Genomic DNA, 20,217 nt, shown 5'->3' with positions numbered 1-20,217 from the left:
AAATGATGTATTTCCAGTCTCACATATTCTAATTGCAGACACAACCTTTTAAAAGGAGCAACTTAAGATCTTCAAGCCAAGTCCTAATGTCCTGCTCAAAATCTTTTCTTCCAGTGTATTTTTGAATACTAGTATTTGACATTAAATGTTGTGTTGCAGATATTTGATTTGCACATTTTTGGTTTATGTGCAAAGAATATTTCTTGTACATGTGTGTACAGTTGATTCTTGAATTTGTCTAAAAAGCATGAAAGGGAATTAAAAAACAGTTGCCACATTGCAGTGTGGTTGTTGTGCCTTGTTTTTAGGCCTCTGTGACGGCAACAGTCTGTGACCAGAGGCATCATGTTTTCAGCTGTCTGTCTTTACACACGTCCCATTCTTCTGAGCATGACAAATAACAATCAGGATCTAGTGAATCTAAATGTGGTTTTATAAGAGGAATGATGGTGGACGTGTGCTTTACTGAATGACATTAATGTAAAAGCTACAATGTGTAGCTTTTCTCTTTCATCAGATGTCAATTGTGCTAAGACCATAGACTACATATAAAGGAAGATGGTGGACATCACTGCTGCTCTGAACAGTTTGACCTTTGACCCTGGATTCAGCGAGAATGAGAAGACGGTAATACACCTGCGCACATGCTCACTGAGGTGATTTAAAACATCTCCAAGCATTTACAGTTAATTTAAAGTTCATTCAAAGGTGCTGCTTAAATCAGTGATACTGTTCCTTGTAGGTGTGTCCTCATAGGACACTGATCACGCGCGGCCTCTGCTGTGACACCAGAAGCGAGAGATGGTGACCTCTGTGTGGGTATACTGGGAGCAGGTCACCTGGGTAAACAGCTGCTCCTCTCTCTCCTGTAAATGACCGACATCAAACCATCAAGGTTTCCACCAGAAGACCTAAATCTGCAGGTATATACACCGACATTAAATTAAGTCTAAGAAACACTGTGAACAGGTCTGTGGTCTGAAGCAGAGAAACCATTTTCACCACCATTTTCATCACTTTCTAATTTTGGTAAGAATTTGCGCATGTTAAAGCCCTCAAAAAGCCAATTCATTTGCATGAAAAAAACAATTTCAATAGGGCCTCACTATCTGTCAGTGTTTGTCAGTGCTTGGGCACTAAAAATAACCTATTGTGAGTTCTACATGACAGGATTATTATTATGATCACTGATTTACTTCCCTGTAAAATGGATTTTGGTGTTGTCGTTGGTGAAAGAGATCACTTTACAAAATATCTGTCCCAGGAACATGTCATAGTAAAAGCTTTAAAAGTGGGTGACACATCTGTAGTTGTAATTCTATTAACTGCAATGTTATTTAGGTTTTCACACCACCAAAATATAATATGCACTCTGGTGGGTCTAAATGGTCACATGGTGTATAACCGAACAGGAAGATTGATTTACTACAGTGCAGACACCCTGGTGCTATAATACTTCAGGAAAGGAGCTCTGTTTGGTCGGTGGCTTAGGGAACAAAAGGATTTCCACAGTTTTTTTGCTTGAGGGGGCCACTCAACATGTTAATCCCACAGTGCTGTTCGGTATTTTAATCTACAATTAAGTAGCAAGTTGTTTTTTGACAGTCGTACATGAGGTTTTGAAGGTAGAATGTTATGCGGTGGAAAAGTTAAAAAGTACAATGTGTGATACCTGAATTGTTGTGAAAGAAAATAATCAAGTACAGAGTAAATGCACGTTGTTAATTTTCACCATTGCTGTTGAAAATGATTTCAAACACCCTAATCTTCCAATGTGTTTGGACCAGTGTGTCTGTACTGTTAAAGGTCCAGCCTCTGTCTTTGATATCATACTGTATATGTATCTATAATGCATTTTGTGTCCAATGCACAAAGAGTGAGGTCCTAAATTGTCAGGTTTATGTTCATATATTAATCCCCAAGGCTCATACTTGAGACAGGGTGCTAATTAATAAAGTGCAACACTGTCACCTAGTGGTTATTGACGATGCTGCAGGTGACCTCTTTATGTATTGATGCCCTCTTTTCACCTAGAGCCCAACTTTTTCTGGTATAATGAAATTACAGTTTTGACAAATTCTGCACATCCCAGTTCCCTCGACACACTGTAGTGACACTAATCCTCAGTGCTGGACAAAATGACAATACAAGCTAATTTCTGCATGAATGCCATGTCCCTATCTGTGACTATCACCCATGTGCATGCATCACTGCAATTCAAGCCTCAATCCAAACCACAGAAATTTATTTGGATGCAAAAGCTGTATTATGCAAGAGAAAAAAGCAACATGGGAGGATGCATATTTACAAGAAACAATGCACGTTAGTAATCATACATTGGCATGGACAGTGTAAACAGAAATTGACTTTACATTCTAATTAGATGTACCGTTTAAGGACGAGATAAAATTGGGGGAAGATAAATCCGGATATGGCTGTGCTTATTCAAAAAGTAGATGTTTAAATCAATGATGATCTGTAAATCATCCGCCAGACTAGAACCAAACTACAGTGACACACCTCCACTGGTGTTCGTCAACACATGAAAGCACTTAAGTCACTGAGGAGTGTGTTTTGGAACATTGGACATGCTTTATTTCAGAACTTTTCACAATTTATTTAAACATCTCACATATACAAAATAGGTACAATAGACTTTGTGGTGTCATTTTTTTGAGAGAGAGAGGCCGACTAAAAACCTGTCAGATTTGGTTGAAATATGTGCTGTCAGTATGAACACTGGGTGTGGGATTTGAAGAGTTAAAAAAGCCTGAACAAAAAAACCAAAACAAAAAAAAAACTTCTTGACAAAACAAAAAAAGAGAGGAACAAAACAAACTAAAAGAAAAAAAACAGACATTAGTTTTAGGAACATTCCACCTGCTTAAAGCGAGGGAGTATCAGGAGATGAATGCAAGACTCCTCAAAAGTCAATACAAAGTAATACAGTAAAGAGTGGTTCGCTCCACAGCTGCATGTTAGCACCATAGATCACTGCTTCAAGTAACTGAGCACCTTCCGATACGGGACAAAGCTTGAAGCATGAACATCTCGGTTGTGGACCCAAGGTTTGTCAATAGTATTTTCTTTACGTACAGGCATGAGGTAGTTTAAACCTTTTTTCATGGAAATTGTGGTTTTAAACCTCCTCCTTGGAAGATATACAAAGACCACAAAGTGATGCATACTTTCAGCGTTTTTATTACACTTCTTTTATTTTTTACAAAAGGATGACATGATGTCCCACAACAAGGTGTTTCCCCGCGTCCCTTTGGGGTTGCTGTATTAATTTGCATTGCACAAATGCTCCTTTCAGTCCATTCAGTCCTCTCCGATAGTTGCCCATCTTAAGCAAGTGGATGTGCAGAGGGAAATCAGCATTCGGTATAAAAAAACAACATAGAAAGAAGGGCAGAGATTTTGTTTTTTCGTTCTTTCTCTCTTTTCGGTGTTAATTTAAAGTCTATTTATTTGAAACAGACGGGGCCAATGTCCAAACCAAACTCCTGATCAGCTCCACCAATGTCCAAAGGTGCAATGTCGAGGATGGGCAGGCGAGATGGTTTATTTGTTCTGTACTCAATCACTGTCTTGCTCCATTCACCAGTGTGTGTCTGCAGAGGGAGAGAAAGAAAGATGGAGGTTCAGACTAGTGTAATGTGGCAAAAGCATAGAAAATCATAGAATAAATTATTTCTAATGTGGAAGAATTTAATCCGAAGCATTGGTGCTGAGGCGGAAATGACCAAAGAGGCAAAGAGCTACTCACAGTGCAACCGTCCTCGATCACGGAGAAGGTGAAGCGACTGTTGCCCTCGGCCCTCAGCTCCACATCGTTGGAGCCCTGGAGCACCACAGCCTTCTTCAGGCTACCGCTCTCACCATCCATGTAGGCAACGCTGTTCTTGCAGTGGTAGGTGACGTTCTGGCTTGCCTGGTTGGACAGAAGGCGCATGAAGGCGAGCTGGGTGGCCATGCTCTGTGTGCTGACGTTCTCATCGTTGTAGGTGAACTGCCGGGAGGAAAAAACAGAAGTCAGAACAGTTGATATATAACAATCACTGGTTATTTTCTGCTCTTGCGTGCTGCTACAGCCCTAATCTGTATATATATTCACCTCAGAACCGCCGTTGATGGTCTCTCCGAACCAGACGTGCTTCTTGCCCTCGGTGCTTCTGAACCAGTTCTTGCGGGCGATGCTCTCGGGCTGGGCGTAGATGCAGGTCTCGCGGGTGGTGAAGTCACAGAAGACCTTGATGGCGTCGTTGCTGCATCCCTGGTTGGGGTCGATCCAGTAGAAGCCTGAAGAGCAGCGAGAGCACAGAGTTTAATTCGCCGCATAACATTATTTCAGTCGCGGTTGTCTGAGGGTTTAACAAGATGAAATCTGGGCAGCATGGGCTCCCAAGGAAATCTAACCCTTAGTAAATATTTAAATATGTTGACCCCAATGTGCACTTACCGGTGCTCCACTCAGGGTGGCTGAGCTTGATGTCACGGCAGGTGCGGGCAGGGTTCTTCCTGGATCCCTCAGGGGTGAGCAGGTTATCGATCTGGGTGTTGAGGGACTTGATGGTGGCATCAACTTCGTAGTCCTTGGCTCTCAGGGCGGGCTGATCAGCTCTGTACTCATCATATCCGGAGACATCATATCCACCACCAGATGGGCCGGCAGGTCCGGGCAGACCAGGAGATCCAGCAGGACCCTGAGAAAGACAAGAGATTGAATTTATATGCAGATCGCACCTTAGCTTTAATCTTTTTCAGATAATGCTTTAGTGTATGTTACAGCTAAATTGTCCAGTTAATAAAAAAATCATAGTTTATAAAATGAAATGTTTAAGCAGATTAAAGGAATGTTTGCGCGCTTACAGCGGGTCCAACGTATCCAGGGGGTCCACGGGCACCAGGGGAGCCGATAGTTCCATGTCCACCAGCTCTTCCATCCTTACCAGAGGGTCCGTGGGGTCCAGCGGGTCCCTGAAGAGATCATCCAAACATTTATATTTTGGGGGAAATAATACTTAATGTTCAGTATAATTTACAGAATGTCCTGCATTTGGTACTTTTGAATTCATGGGATGAACAAATGTAACAAAGAAAATGCAGAAATTGAACACTGGTCTGTTAAGTTTACAAATGGTACTAGGTACACAAGATCTGAATGTGGTAAGCATATTACAGTGGTTATATAGCTTGTTTAAGAGTTGGATTGGGGATATGGTAGAGCAAAAAAACTGCTGGTATAGGTGTGAATAATTAGGAATACACTCACTCTGTTTCCAGAGGGTCCAGAAGCTCCAGCAGCTCCAGTGTCACCAGAGGGTCCCTGAGTAGAAACAAAGCATCATTGAAAGACATCAGTAACATCTGGTTTAATTATTGACGTTAAAAACTTTTGTGTGCATTATGATGGTGTGCAATCACTCACAGATGGTCCAGGCATTCCCTGGAGACCAGGATGTCCACGCAGTCCCTTCATGCCTCTCTCTCCCTTATCTCCACCGACTCCCTTCTCGCCACGGGTTCCAGCAGGTCCCTATAAAACACACACAGAAATACAAATGTAAATGCAGGCACCAAAACCATCAGCTCATTCAAAAATAACACATTTCTCACACACACATATCAGGTGCTATAGATGTGGATGGACATTGTAACATTGGTTTCATTTTACGTGTTTTTTAAAGATTCTCCATTTATACTGTACTTACAGCAGCACCTCTGGCTCCAGCGGGGCCAGCGGGTCCAGTGGCACCTCCTGGGCCCTAGGGACAAGAAAAGACAAGAATAAAAAGATGAGTGAAGTAGGACAATTATTATAGATAAGTAATATGTACCCTGATTATGTTGTGATTTCTAGAAGGCAACTTTAGTGGAGGAAATGGTTTGTCTTGCAGTCACTAAGTTTTGCTGCTGCTGTTGTTACTTACAGACTCTCCACGGTTTCCGGGTCTGCCAACAGCTCCAGAGGGTCCAGCAGGTCCGGGGGAACCAGCAAGTCCCATGGCACCAGGAGATCCAGGCTCTCCACGGTCTCCCTAAGCATGGTGGGGAACAACGTGTGTTAGTCAGATTATACTATAAGTGTGTGTGTGTATTCTATATGCAAACATGCTTAATTATTTTAGAAAAGGCATTACCTTGAATCCAGCAACACCAGGACGGCCAGGAGGTCCATCGTTACCAGGGTTACCCTATGAACAGTAAGGAGTATTATAGTTTACATTATAGTTTCTGTTTAGTCCATGGAATGGATGGCAAAATAGGTCTGTATTTATGTCTTTGTTAAATTACCTCACGTCCAGCCTCTCCCTGAGGTCCGGTCATACCAGGCAGACCAATGTTTCCAGAGGGACCACGGGATCCAGGAGGACCAGCAGGTCCAACTCTACCCGGCTCTCCCTGTGATAGGATGCAGATAAGAGGGTCATACATAAACAAAGGCTTCACAATGTATCTGATACAGTATGTGTGCATTCAAATCAGTTTTTGGGAGGTAAACAACATACCGGAGCACCAGCACCACCAGGTGTACCACGATCTCCTCTAGCACCAGACAGACCAAGGAATCCTTGAATACCAAGAGGTCCACCAGTTCCAGGTGTACCAGGGGCACCCTAAACACAAACAGGATACATATAAATGCACTGAAGATGGAGATCTATAGGTATATAGGTACAAAATAAATACATAAGCTCTTGTGCTTCATAGTCTCGTAATAAAGAAAAGGATTGATCCATAACTTACAGGGGGACCAGACTCTCCAGAAGGTCCCTTCTCTCCAATTTGACCAGGTGGTCCAACATGACCCTGCTCTCCAGAAGGACCAGCGGGTCCAACATCACCACGGAGACCACGAGGCCCATCCTTACCAGCGGAACCAGCGGGGCCAGGAGGTCCGACAATACCCTGAAGAGGAAGAGAGTGTGTTGAGTGAGTGTGAGTTGCAATGCCGTGTGATAGTACAATGTGTAATGATGGCTGTGGCTTTGATTCATACATGGTAAGAACCCAGTGATAGCATGTGTGATTGTGTTTGTTTAATGATAATATTAATAAATATAAAATCAATACTCACAGCGGGACCAGCAGCACCAACTCTGCCAGCAGCACCAGGGAAACCAGTCAGACCCTGACATGAGAGGCAGACACAAACGAAGGTCACTGTGTGTGTGTGTGTGTGTGTGTGTGTGTGGTGTGTGTGTGTATGTGTGTGACACCAGAGATAATGTAAGGGTATGTTATGGCCATAACTTTTTTAGGAATAAAATATAAAATGAAACAAATAAGAAAATATGTCCCATTTCAGTACTTGAAAAGAGCTAAGGAGGCCTGTGAAGCTATTGTGCGTGTTTATGGTTGCCTCAACCATTTATGGATAGAATTCTAATTTTGTTATCGTTGCATACTCACAGGAGGTCCGTTGTCTCCACGACCACCTGAGGGTCCACCGGGGCCATTGGGACCCTAGTTACACAAAAGAAGAAATCAGGAAAAAGAAATTCACTTCAGAGGGACTCAAATCTTATCATCACTTATCATTTTTAAAGCTTTAAAGTATAAAAATAACAATACAAGTCTGGTAAATCAGATCTATTCCATCCAGGTGCAAGTCTCCTGTATATAGTGTATGGCCAGTGTGAATGGCACTCACAGCAGGTCCGGACTGTCCAGCGGGTCCAGATGGGCCAGAGGGTCCAACTTCTCCCTTGATTCCAGCAGGTCCACGCTCTCCTCTTGCTCCAGGCTGACCATCGGAACCCTGGGGGAAGGGGTAGGAACAGGGCTGTGTCAATATATGGTCAATCGTGTGTGTGTATATGTATTTGTGTGTTGATATCCTGCTGCTCAAACAGGACTCCCACATGCTTCATTGTAGTGTAAGGTGACTGGCTGCAAGCTTACAGGGGGTCCGGCGAATCCGGGAGATCCAGCGGGGCCAACCTCTCCACGCTCACCCTGTGGAGAACAGGCAGCCGGTCAGAAACACTGTTTATATCGTTCGTTAAAAGTTGTGAACGTCTGTAGCTGTAGCTAATATTTGTGATAATCAATGAAGTGCTACTTACAGAGGCTCCACGAGCACCAGCGGGACCAGGAGGTCCGAAGGCACCACTCTCACCCTGCAGGAGACAAGACCCAATGTTCCGTTAGTTCAGCATTGTTCCATTAAACCTCTCCATTGATGAATATACTTATCTGTCCAAACAGTATACCGGTACATGTAAAATATTCATGGGTGAATATCAGAATTGTATAAAATAATATGTGTTTTATGTAGTATATACTGTATACAATACAAAGTAGTAGGCCAAACATAAATCAAGAGAAAAATGTAAAGCAATGTTGTTACTGTGTGATTTTTCAAATTAATGTTGGTCAGCTGTAAATTTGAAATCCTAATCAGCTTATGTTAATAAAGTTAGAAATTTGAGTATATCATATCAATTTCTAATGGCATTTATTTATTTTGCCATGTCTAGTAAACATATTGTCATTGTTATTGCGTTTGTGTCTGGTGTGTCTATAATCAGGTAATAAAAAGGCAGGAAACCTTAATGTAAAATCATCTTTACAACTAACTGCATAAAATTGCATAAAACATTTGAAATGCATTTAATTATATATTGTTTCAAAATTGTTCTCTGCGGATATAATTGAGCTATTACAACTGCCTTGCCAAATTAAGCTGTAGGTGAGCTACTGGTGTAATATTTTAAAATATCCATCAGATGGCAGTGTTTAGGTTCTACCTTCAGACACTTTGCTAAATTTGGGGGTAACTGATATTATTACAAACGGGGAAGTAGTGGGTCTGAAACTAAGGTGAGGGTTTAGTCAACCCTTAAATTACAACAGAGATTTAATGTTGTGTTAACGTCATCCTTTTGTAGGTCACTGGTGCGGGAGTCAGCCATCTTGAACCACGCCGGTTGCAGCCATTTTTAAGTAACACAAAAGCCACATGATATTTATTTGCATTTAGAGTGTGAATCCTCATCATATACATTTTTGTGTTATGTGTTGGCGCTATCTTTTGTGGTAAATAATAACCACGCGTCACCTACTTACCTTGTCACCGTTGGCTCCAGTGGGTCCTGGGGGTCCAGCAGGTCCGGGCATTCCCTAGAAGGAGAGGAGAGGGCACTGAGACCAGGGTTCTGGTTGCTACTCTCAAAACACTGGAATGAATGGCTAAACATTTTTATATCATTTCACAGAGTTTCTTATTTTAACTTACACGGGCACCATCTCTGCCAGCATTACCCTCGGGGCCTCTGTGTCCACCCTCTCCCTATATAGGAAGAGGAAGAGATAAGAGGGTGGAGGACGGAGAATGATGGAGAATTAACAGAATCTCATTAACAAATTACTTCTTTTGAGGCTTAAACCACTTCTGAATTGGTGCATTTCTGGAACCTACCTTCTCTCCCTTGGCTCCAGGTCCACCAGCAATTCCACGCTCACCAGGCATGCCACCAGGTCCCTGGTGTCCAGGACCACCTGCAGCTCCAGCAGCACCGGGCTCTCCCTGGAAACAGGTAAGAAAAGCTATGGTTCATTTCTATGTAAAATACTGACACTTCTATGAGCATCAAAGCACCAACGTATACTTTATGTACAGCATTTGTTCAGCATGGATCTGATGTCTGTAAACTTTTGCTACCATTTCTGTACTCAACACTTGCATCTTACAGTGTCCACAGCTGGACCCAGCTATGTTACACGGTCTTACCTTGCCACCATCGGGTCCAGGGGCTCCAGCAGGTCCACGGGCTCCAATACCTCCCTGAGCTCCAGAAGCTCCGGCAGCACCGGGGTTACCACGCTCTCCCTGGAGGAACACACAGATGCAGTCAATATAAAGCCTTCATCTATTATAAGATGATATATACTTTATTACATAGGACTATTGGAAAATATTGCGTCTTGATTCAGCTGGTGCAAAAAGACCCAGCTACTCAGTTTGGAGACAGAAGACTGAGTGGAATCAAAGGAAGACCTCACCTTGGCACCAGCAGGTCCACTAAGTCCCTGGTCTCCTGGGATACCCTGTAGAGACATCATTGGTTGTTTAGAGAAGTACTCATAACTCTTCAGTATTTACAGGTTGACTGCTCATCATGGTTGAACCCGTTGTGTGTTGATGTGTGTTACTTACTCTGTCTCCGGGCTTGCCAGCCTCTCCGCCGGCTCCAGCGGGGCCAGGCAGTCCCTGAAAATATCAAGCAACAACTTTAGCACCAAAAATAAGAAGTGAGGAGGGCAGATTTTCTAGTGCTGATAAATCCGCCTCTGAAAATCAGAACACTGGCAAAAGGGGCAGTAGAACAATGTGCTGTGTCTGCTCTGCTCTAAATTTCTGATTTGAATCAAGACAGATGAAGGATCCAAACCTGGAAGCCAGGGGAGCCAGATGGTCCCTGCTCTCCCTTCTCACCAGAGCCGCCCTATAGGGAAAACAGAGAAATTACCAATGTTACAAATGGTACACTGGTGGTTATAGCAGTAAAAGCCACATCATATATGTTAAATTGAATTGTACAAATGTAGGAAAACTACCACTAATTGCTGTGTAAAGAATACTTACAGCAGGTCCCATTGGGCCAGTTGCTCCGTTGTTGCCATCAGCTCCAGGGGTTCCCTGAAAAACAAAGATGGGGACATGACTGTTAGAAGGAGGATTGATTGCATATATATATATATATATATATATATATATATATATATATATACATTTTCTATCTGATTATATGATGTGTGTTTTTGTCACTTACTCTCAGTCCAGTAGGGCCAGTGGCTCCTTTGTCACCAGGCTTGCCAGCCTCACCCTGAGAAGGTTAAGGACAGGTTGTGATAAAGACATTCGAAAGGATGAAATAAAAAAAAGCTCGGCTTTTATTGGTCTTGGCTTTATTTATACATACAGAAGCTCCTTTGGGTCCGGGGAAGCCGATGTTTCCGGGCTGGCCTCTAGGTCCAGTTGGGCCGGGAGGTCCGGAGCGGCCATCTTGTCCGGCGGGACCCTGGAGGAGGAAACAGGAAGCGCCACAGTAAGTAATGTTAACTGATGTTTTCTGTTTTTTGTGTGCAAATATGCTATTAAAAAACATAACAGGATTAGAGCAAAGGACATGTGTGTTTTTGCATAGGATTCAGGTTTTCTTACAGCAAGTCCCTCCTTTCCTGGGGGTCCGGAGCTTCCAGAGCTTCCTGGGAAACCCTGTGGATCACAAAAATTTAGAAATCGATAAGATATATGTAATGTCAGAGCAGATGCCTCAAGGTAACAACCTTATATATTAGGTCTAATTGCCCTAACAATGTTGTTAATAGCACTTTATTTATTATCATATATTCGTACCCCTTATCTAGCTCCCTTGTATCTTGTATCTTCTGTGTAGTTTTTTGCACAAGCTGAGTAAATTTCCCCCAGTGGTATCAGTAGTTTGGTTGAATATGAATTTGAAGGCAAATAACAACCGCACCACTGTTCCAAACTGTGCTATCGCCGATACTTGTCCCTGTTCAAAATGAATGAATTTAGCTAGAGACTCACTCTGGCACCAGCAGCGCCGGGCTCACCAGCACGGCCAGCATCTCCAGGGGGTCCACGGGGTCCACCAGAGCCAGTGGAACCACGAGCACCAGGCATACCCTACGATAATGAGACAAAGGGGTGGAAGAGAGTTACACCACATGACTGAATGCATACAATTTGAGTTATTTAATTTCGTGTCGTGGTGATGTGATTTTTTTACTTACAACGGGGCCAGTTCTTCCCTCACTACCAGGCATACCACGGCTACCAGGAGCACCCTATCGGAGACACACAGCCATTAACAGGAGGTCCTATTATGATGGCTCTGGATCTGTATGGATACAACACCACCCTTCAGAAATGGTGGCACTGGTACTCACTCTAGCTCCACGGACGCCAACGGGGCCGGTGGCACCGAGCTCACCAGTGGGTCCTCTCTTGCCCTCCTCACCATGAGGTCCGGGGGCTCCCTGAGGTCCAGAGTTACCCTGAAGGAGGCAACAGAGAAGATGAAGGTGTGGTGCACACAGACATTTTCATATTCAGTTTTGTGAAATTTAAAATTCACAAACATGGGACAGAAAACTTACAGGCTCTCCTTTGGGGCCACCATCTCCCTTCACACCCTGAGAACCAGGATCTCCCTAAAACAGATACAAACAGATGCCATAAGTAAAAAAGAACTTTCACCAGCGAACCATGTGGAACAATGTGTGCACATGTAGACTCACAGCCAGGCCTCTTGGTCCAGCAGAACCCTGAGGGCCCTGGGGTCCAGGTCCTCCTCTTGGTCCAGGGAAGCCAGGAGTTCCAGAAACACCAGGGGTGCCCTAATCGACAGCCACAGAGAAAGAGACGTGAGCATCACTTTGCAGCTTAATTTAAACATCACATTTATTTGATCTGAAATATATATCACCTACATTATGACATACTTTTAATAACAGAGCTATAAAATTAAGTTTAATTGAAAAGTTTATAGCTATCATATAGCTTTAAGTGATAACACCTCATTATTTATGTGTTGTGTGTGCATCAAGAAGAGGCCTGATTGTTATACTATCTGTGTGACCCTCAATGACCTTATGACCTATGCACTTCAATTCAAAATTGAATACTTACAGCAGCACCCTTGGCTCCATTCAGGCCATTAGCACCAGGGTTACCCTAAGGTGAGAGAACATAAAGTTAGGGAATCTTATTTTATCAAAACAAAGACAACAAGCTAACTGGTTCCAGACCAGGTTAGCAGTGACGGCGAAGTGCCTGGGAAGTAAAAATTGTTTGATTACTTACAGCAGGTCCAACAGGTCCACCGGCACCATTGGGACCGGGCTCTCCTCTAGATCCCTGAGCTCCAGATGGGCCATTAGCTCCAGCAGCTCCAATCTCTCCCTGTCAAAGTTGAGGCACATTCATAGTCATACACTGTCATTAATATCTGATGATGATGACTGTGTTGTTGTAAAAGCCACAGTTTTGTGTGTCTGTAGTTGTGTGGGTCTTTTTTCTTAAATATGACTGTTTACAATGTATGGGCTTTGTTTGCTGTTTCATATGTGATCGACTCCCCTGGGGATATTGTGATGGAAGATGTGATAGTGACAGTGCATCAAATATTTTAACAGTTACAGACAATGTGTGTCTGAAACATGGTTGATAAGATTAGTCTCTTTTTGTGACCCTAAATATGAACGTCAGTATTGTGAAAGGACAGGAAGTAACACCCACCTTGGGGCCTGGGCCACCGGGGAAACCTGGGGGACCAGCAGCACCAAGGGGACCCTGAGTAGAGCAGACACATATGTTATACAGGTTTTATACAGGTTACAGTTCATGTTAAGGTCAAAGAATAAATGTTGTTTGCCTCACATGGGTGCAATTATCAAGATTAAGAGGCATAACTAGCCCCTCATCTAGTCCTGGTTTGTATCACATATTACATATTATACCTTATACTTAAAGAGCGCAATCATGTTTTAAGAGTTTCTTTTGTTTAATATTCATAAGGAGCATTTCTTTTACTATCACAGGGGGGATTAATGTGGCAGTACTCACAGAAGGTCCGGAAGGTCCAACGTTTCCATCAGCACCACGAGCACCAGCGGCGCCAGCAGGGCCAGCACGACCTCTCTCACCAGCCATACCACGAGATCCCTGTGGGGAGGATACACCAAAACATACAAGTGATGAGAAAAAAGTCTTGCTCTACTCTACTGCAGTAATATTACATAAAACTATACATTTCGGGAAAAGCTATTAATTTGTGCAGGTAAATATACTTAATTTCAATTAGTGGATATTGGTTTGAAGTAACTGTGGTTTTGCTCATAAATGGTGAATCATAAATTAGAACTTACAGCCAGTCCAGGGCTTCCAGAAGCTCCGTGGGCACCAGACTCACCCTATGGGAGAAACAGGAAGAGGGGGGATTAGGGTCTCGGGTGAGGTCTTTGGAAGTGTGTCAGGGTTATGGGTAAATAGGTTGAATAGAGAAGTTAATTATTAACACTGAAATATGGCTTGAGTGTTTGTTTTATAGTTCCGGTTTGAAATTGTAATACTTCTAAATGCATTTATTTGTGTACATACTACAGCTATTACTCTGCAGTCAAGATTAATACAGGCCTTCTCACCTTGGCACCAGAGGCACCAGGCTCTCCCTTGCGTCCGTCCAGACCAGTGTAACCCTGAAATGCAGAAAGACAGAGATGTTCGAAGATGCTTACAGAGGTTTGGTCTAGCAGCAATCAGATAAAGGAGAGCAGAGTAAAAATGGGGGTTGATTGTTCGATCTCTCAAATAATAATTCACACGAGAGAGGAGATACCCGAAGCCTCCTATGAGAATTCACCAAAGATTATCAATCCTCAATTATTTTAAAGGCAATTCACATCTGGAAGACACCAGGAAATGACTTCGCAGATGTCAGCTTAATCCAGAGTCGTTCTCTTTTTTACATGAGGAGTTCTCGTGCAACAATCTTCACTGGCAGCCATAATCTCTCCTAGTGGTACACATGAGGCTGCGCAACAATTCAGTCCAATTTTGACGCAGCACTGGTGCATAATTTCCTCCTTGGCGTATTTCTATTAGCCAATGGGTGAGCAGGAGCCAGCAGGTAAAGATCAGGTCGAGCACAGGAGAAGAGCAGCACTCACTCTGTGTCCCTTCATTCCTGGAAGTCCAGGGGTTCCGGGGAATCCACGAGCACCCTGCAATTCAAAGCAAAGACAATATCACTCAGACATATTCCAAATTTACACTGCTGATGTCTGTTTGTGTCTGTTTGTGCTCTCTGTGTCTGAGTCCATGTTTTGGAGAGGGTCTCCCACCTGAACGCCGGCTGCACCTCTGTCTCCGGGCTTGCCAGGTCTGCCATTATTACCCTGTCAGTGAAAAAAAAACAAAAAAACAACAGGTCAAAATAATCCACCGAAACTAAATCCTCACATATTGACAAAAGCAGCCCTTGTAAAGTGCTTGTGGAAAATTAAATGTGTACGTACGTCCTCTCCACTTTTGCCAGGGGGTCCAGGGGGGCCACGAGGACCAAGAGCACCCTGGGAAAGAAAAACAAATAAAAGACGATTAAGATCTAAACCATCAAGATGGAATCGACAGAGTGAGTCTGATAAGGAAAGTGACATCAAATCTGTCCTCAAGAAATGTGATAATTTTGGATGATGATCTTACACTCTGACCGGGCTCTCCGGGCTCGCCAGCATGTCCTGTGTGTCCCTGAGGTCCCTGTTGAATGAGAGGAGGCGCAGCAATTAGTAAACAGCAGAACAAATTTCTTTTGAGGTTATCAGAGTGATCAACCGTGTGATCTGATTGTTGTTGTAGGGTGAGTTTGCACTTACAGGGGATCCAGGAGGTCCGGGAGGGCCTTTATTACCCATCATTCCCTGAAAAGGAGAAATTAGTTCATGATCAGTGAAGCACTGATGAGGCAGGACTGGATATATTCAAATATGTTCAAAATAGTTGTATTGATGGATGTAACAATATGGCTGAATTGAAATGTGGTCAAGTTTTTTGTTGAGTCTGGGAGAAAGTCCCTCACCGTTGGTCCAGGACCGGCATCGGGACCTTTTGCACCGTCGTACTGAGCAGCAAAGTTCTGATGAAAATCAAAAACAACAACACAGATTAATACGTTGACTAAAACATATGCACTTAAACATGAACCTCTATTAATATAGAATCTCAGGATTATTAGACGAGCAGCACACAATTCAAATAAATCCTGATATGGTCAGTTCCTCCTACTTGTTTTTAACTAATAGTTATTTCCAATAAACTACAATCATCAAACATTTTAAATGTAACCATCAACACAAGTCATCTTTTTATGTATAATACATGTGTTGTGAGGTTGTATGGGTTAAGGACACAACGTCAAAGGTCATGGGGTTACACCATGAGTCAGTGAAGTCAGCAGAGGTCGTGTATTTTACAGGAAATATGAACCTATACGTGGCCGAGTGCTGTCACGACCTATAGTGCTCACTTTACCTAATGTGGATCAGATTCATACATCACACAGACACATCACAAATACCCCAGTTCACATTACAGCCTTGTGAAGCATTATCAAGTTTTTTGGACCAGAATCTAGGCAGTTTATATATAAGTATAAACAGTGGACTTACGCCTCCGAGTCCAGGGGGCCCAGGGGGACCAGCGGGGCCGGGGAGTCCAGGTGTACCATCTCTGCCATCTGGGCCCTTAGGACCCTGTAAAACACAGATGATACCGTGAGTAAACAGTGTTACGGAATGAACAGCCCCTGATGGCTGACATTGCTAATGCAATTTGAATTCTGCAGGAGCTAAAATATATTTAATATTGACACATATCATAGAAATAGAAATCATAGGCATTAAATAGAAAAAGCCGACGAACTACTGTAAGAAATCGTGTCTATATAAATCATGATGAACATAAACTTAATTTCAGAAACAATGTAAAAAAGCTCTGCTGTTGATATAAAAAATAAATCTGGTCAATGCTATAATGAACATAATCTATCACACTGCTTATAATATATCTCTAATCATCACTAGCATTAATGCTATGGGTTATGTAAACAAAGGGGTGTGGCCTACAGGGGCTTACGGGTCAAATGACGTCAACAAACAGATGCTTCATAAATATACTGAATAAAATAATTCAATCCAGTATTTAGAATTGTTTGTTTGAAGAAAGAGCTGCAGAGTTTGAGAGTTTCAGTTGAGCTTACCCTGTCACCTCGAGGCCCTTTGTCTCCTCTGGGACCCTGCAGCAGAGAAAGCACTCCGTCAGACCAACACACAGAGCAGATGGCTCAGCTTATTGCTTTAACACCACGTCAACTCCAAACTATTCCTCAAAGCAAAGCAAAGCAGGCCAGTGTCTAGTGAAGTAAACATCACTGGAAGCAAATCAGAAACCAGAACCTGCATCCAGATGATCTGCTTTATCGTCAAAATGTGTCCGTAAACAAACGTGATCTCTCGGAGAGAGGCCCAGCCAGTTAAAACACATTTCAGGGATTAGCAGTCGGGAATTCTTTTTTCCACTCTTCCATAAACAGAATAAAACATAAGTACATGTAAAATGTATTTATGTTTTATTTCTTTTGCGGGTTTCTCTGGTCATTTAACATGTTCAGCATGAGCTTATCTTTTGCATACAAATTAACGAGTGGCCATTGTGACAATTTATAAAACTTGCTCTAGCAAATACAGGAATTTAAATAAAAGTACAGCAGGACAATGTGGATGTGACGTCAATGATCAACTCGTGCACAGAGATGCATTAATGTCCCAAAACCGACTTAACAGCAGTAAGGGCATGTAAGTCCATGGAAAAATAAAAGTTCTGATATGATACTAGAGCCACACAGTGTGTACTGCACCTAAAATGATTTAAATGATTCTGGAGCTGCAAATAAGAAGCTGGGAAGCTGTTTCCTTTTAGGCAATCTCAATTATGAGCAGAGTCATTTCAACCCACTATCCCCAGGCCTCAGTCCTAAACTTACAAATCATCCAATCATTATAAACCCTTCGTAACTTATTTGAGATCAGCTTTCACTCCGGGAGTCAAATCCAAAGTCTAGAGCAGAGGGAATCTCTAAACTGACCCAAAGTCAGCTGTTAGGAGCCCACCTCCCTTTGCCCCCTCTCTGCTGTCCTCAGAAAGGATCCTTTGTGCCAGGCCCCATGGGTGCCTCAGCACCACGGTTTTAGCTTTCACTGACACAAACTTTAGCCAATTGGACCCTCACCTATTCATGGACAGGAAGGGGGAGAAAACTAAAAGAAATAGTTTTGGTTCAGGGACAGGACTGAAATGCTCTGCTGTCGTGAAGATTGCCCCAAATGGTCGAGAGGTCTCTCTTTTCATGCCACATTTTCTCTGCGTTCGAAGGGCAACAGGCAAAGCGACAAGGTAAGGCTGTCTTTGAGATGTGTTGCATGTGTGTGTACTAACCATCGCTGTGGCGTTGGGGAGATGAGGAGGAGGAAGGAGAGGATGAAGACGAGGGTTAGGGAGAGAAGAGGGAATAATCCATTAGAACACGACAAGCATTTTTTTTAGCAAACAGTCACCTGAAAAGAAGCAATGTCATTTCTAACCATCTGTACACTTGTTCAATGTGTCCCCACAGTAGAGGGCATTGGTTGTTCCTCATGTTGCAATGTATCATTATGCAGAAATAAGACTGGGGTGTTTCCATGTAGAAAATCCAATGTACAAAACTACATCAGATATAATGCATTATGTAATCGAAAGCTGGGTTTGTGTTTGTTTGTGGGTTTTCCGGGCCTCAATCATCATCTGCTGCACAAAAACTCTTTAAAGATTATCATATCTACACTAATCACCAGTATCTTGAAATGCTAAACGAGTCTTCAACAATCATCCTACCCACAGCCTGTGTGCCGTATAATGCGTTTTAGCCCATGTGTACATGTGTAACTGAGGGCCATCTCTGCACAGTGTGTGTGAATCACATTGAACTGTCTAACTCTGCAAACTGAGGCTCAGCGTTCCATAGCATTCCAAATATTAAGGCCCCGGCTGCCAACAGGCCTGAACAGGTAGTGAATACCCTTGGGACAGGAATAGCTGGCGAACGTCTGCAAACAAGATAAGGACAACTGCCTTTGTGATGGGCGCCGTTTAACATCTGCTACTGATGCTGTGTCACCTCCGGTAAAATGGAATTAAAGCTACGGAGAAAGGTGAAAGGGTTTTGACCATTCAGAAGGAATTATTGTTATTCAGACTTGATGAACTGTTTTAATTTCGATCCTCTGAAGACTGAAGGCGATGCTCATAGTTGTATCTCATGCCTACACTTGGTTACAGGTGGAGATCTCTGCCCCCTGACTCTGGATCAGCTGCTGATGGCTCAGTTTGGCACAGCCAGGACCTCCCTATGACCTCTAACATACCGTGTCCCCTTGGGACCACAGGGGGGCGCAGTAAGACTTTGAAAGTGATGTAAGGCTATTTATTTTTCCTATTCAGAAAAGCTATGACTTCAATGCACAAAGTTATGAGCTTATCTTGAAATGTTTCTGTGATTTATATTTTTGCGTAAGCATAAAATCGTTAACTGTAAAAAAAAAGTTAAGATACTATTTAATTTAAAATTATAAAACCATAAACATGTTGAATTATTTTCTAATCTATAATCTTTTTTATTTAAACTTTGGTAAAACAGACTTGTCTTTTCAAGGAGTGGAAAAAAAAATTGTGATGCCAAGTAGATGTTTGCACCTATGGCCACAAGGGGGAGACACTGCAGTTTCCTATGATAAAGCCTCATTCCCTGGACGTCTGGATGGAACAATGTGTACAACGCCCCACAAAGTTTTTCATCCTGTGTCTAAAAGAAAATCCACATTTAACCTTTTTCAAGACTCCACATGCAGTAAACAGCTTTGAAAAGACTCTAGGTCGACTACTCTCTCAAAGCAGCGCAACTTCTCCTTTCAGAAAACTAATCAAATGACAATAATTGTATCCTTGGAACAGAAAAAGGAAAGAAAGGTGAAGGATCCTTCTCTCAATCCGTAGAGTTAACTGCAGCAGTGCTCTGAGCGGCTCTCCACGTTGACCTTGGTGTAAGTCCCAAAACAAAAGCCAAGCGCAAGATCCTCAAGCAGTGGGGACCCGAAGAAAAATTATCCATCACAGAAAAAAAAGAGCAGATATTCAAACTTACATTGACATGATGCTAGGTATGAAGTTACTGCAAGCAGCAACAGAATCCGGGTATCCACAAAGCTGAGCATGTCTAAAAGGACATGCAGACTCCTTGTGCTGCTGTGCCCTTGTTTTTAAACCTCCTTCAAGCAGGCATACAGTTGTGGTGACTCGAGTAACTCCAAGCTGAGCAGAAACCTGCTGCCGTGATGCTAGAATAATAAAGTTCTATCAGGCCTATATATACGGCAGGAGGGTCCCTGGTCTGCGTGTCAAAAGTCAGCCCACCGGCCAATGGGAGTGGAGAAACCCAATCTGACTCCCATCCCTCCGCAGCTCGCAGACAGTCATGTGGTCCCGCATCTTCCAGCCTCCTCTCCACCAGAGAGCGTTTGGCAAAGGCTTGGCGATGATGACGAGTGCAACGTTTTAATTAGATCCATTCTTTTTGAGGACGTGGACAG

General features: G+C 42.9%; 1 protein-coding gene across 1 annotated transcript; it reads right to left on the bottom strand.

Annotated features, from left to right (window-relative positions):
* Positions 1-2,568: 2,568 nt before the first annotated feature.
* On the bottom strand, positions 2,569-19,970 carry col1a2 (collagen, type I, alpha 2). Its single transcript, XM_062409664.1, has 50 exons — positions 19,773-19,970; positions 17,599-17,607; positions 16,794-16,846; positions 16,204-16,287; positions 15,615-15,671; positions 15,412-15,456; positions 15,242-15,295; positions 15,055-15,108; positions 14,881-14,934; positions 14,707-14,760; positions 14,182-14,235; positions 13,906-13,950; positions 13,604-13,702; positions 13,277-13,330; positions 12,842-12,940; positions 12,668-12,712; positions 12,277-12,375; positions 12,136-12,189; positions 11,926-12,033; positions 11,770-11,823; positions 11,564-11,662; positions 11,174-11,227; positions 10,932-11,030; positions 10,782-10,835; positions 10,595-10,648; positions 10,401-10,454; positions 10,166-10,219; positions 10,012-10,056; positions 9,740-9,838; positions 9,428-9,535; positions 9,245-9,298; positions 9,076-9,129; positions 8,073-8,126; positions 7,909-7,962; positions 7,658-7,765; positions 7,417-7,470; positions 7,082-7,135; positions 6,751-6,912; positions 6,513-6,620; positions 6,298-6,405; positions 6,144-6,197; positions 5,934-6,041; positions 5,715-5,768; positions 5,432-5,539; positions 5,276-5,329; positions 4,873-4,980; positions 4,463-4,706; positions 4,118-4,302; positions 3,770-4,012; positions 2,569-3,614 (listed from the first exon to the last, which is right to left on the bottom strand). Exons 1-50 carry the CDS (start codon positions 19,840-19,842, stop codon positions 3,468-3,470), a joined length of 4,080 nt encoding a protein of 1,359 aa, XP_062265648.1. The 5' UTR covers positions 19,843-19,970; the 3' UTR covers positions 2,569-3,467.
* Positions 19,971-20,217: the final 247 nt, after the last annotated feature.

This window comes from Platichthys flesus, chromosome 17, assembly GCF_949316205.1.
Source record: "Platichthys flesus chromosome 17, fPlaFle2.1, whole genome shotgun sequence".
Taxonomy (NCBI): domain Eukaryota; kingdom Metazoa; phylum Chordata; class Actinopteri; order Pleuronectiformes; family Pleuronectidae; genus Platichthys; species Platichthys flesus.
Note: the sequence above shows the minus strand (reverse complement) of the source record. Positions and strands in the feature narration are given on the sequence as shown.

Bases quoted from the DNA above. Each gene is read 5' to 3' on its own strand.
- col1a2 (XM_062409664.1), bottom strand. From the start codon at position 19,842: ATGCTCAGCTTTGTGGATACCCGGATTCTGTTGCTGCTTGCAGTAACT. The intron at 9,536-9,739 runs GTAAGACCGTGT...ACCTGTTTCCAG, and splicing joins CTGGACCCGATGGTGGCAAG to GGAGAGCCCGGTGCTGCTGG. The intron at 6,621-6,750 runs GTAAGTTATGGA...GTTTGTGTTTAG, and splicing joins CTGGAGAGTCTGGTCCCCCT to GGTGCCCCTGGTACACCTGG.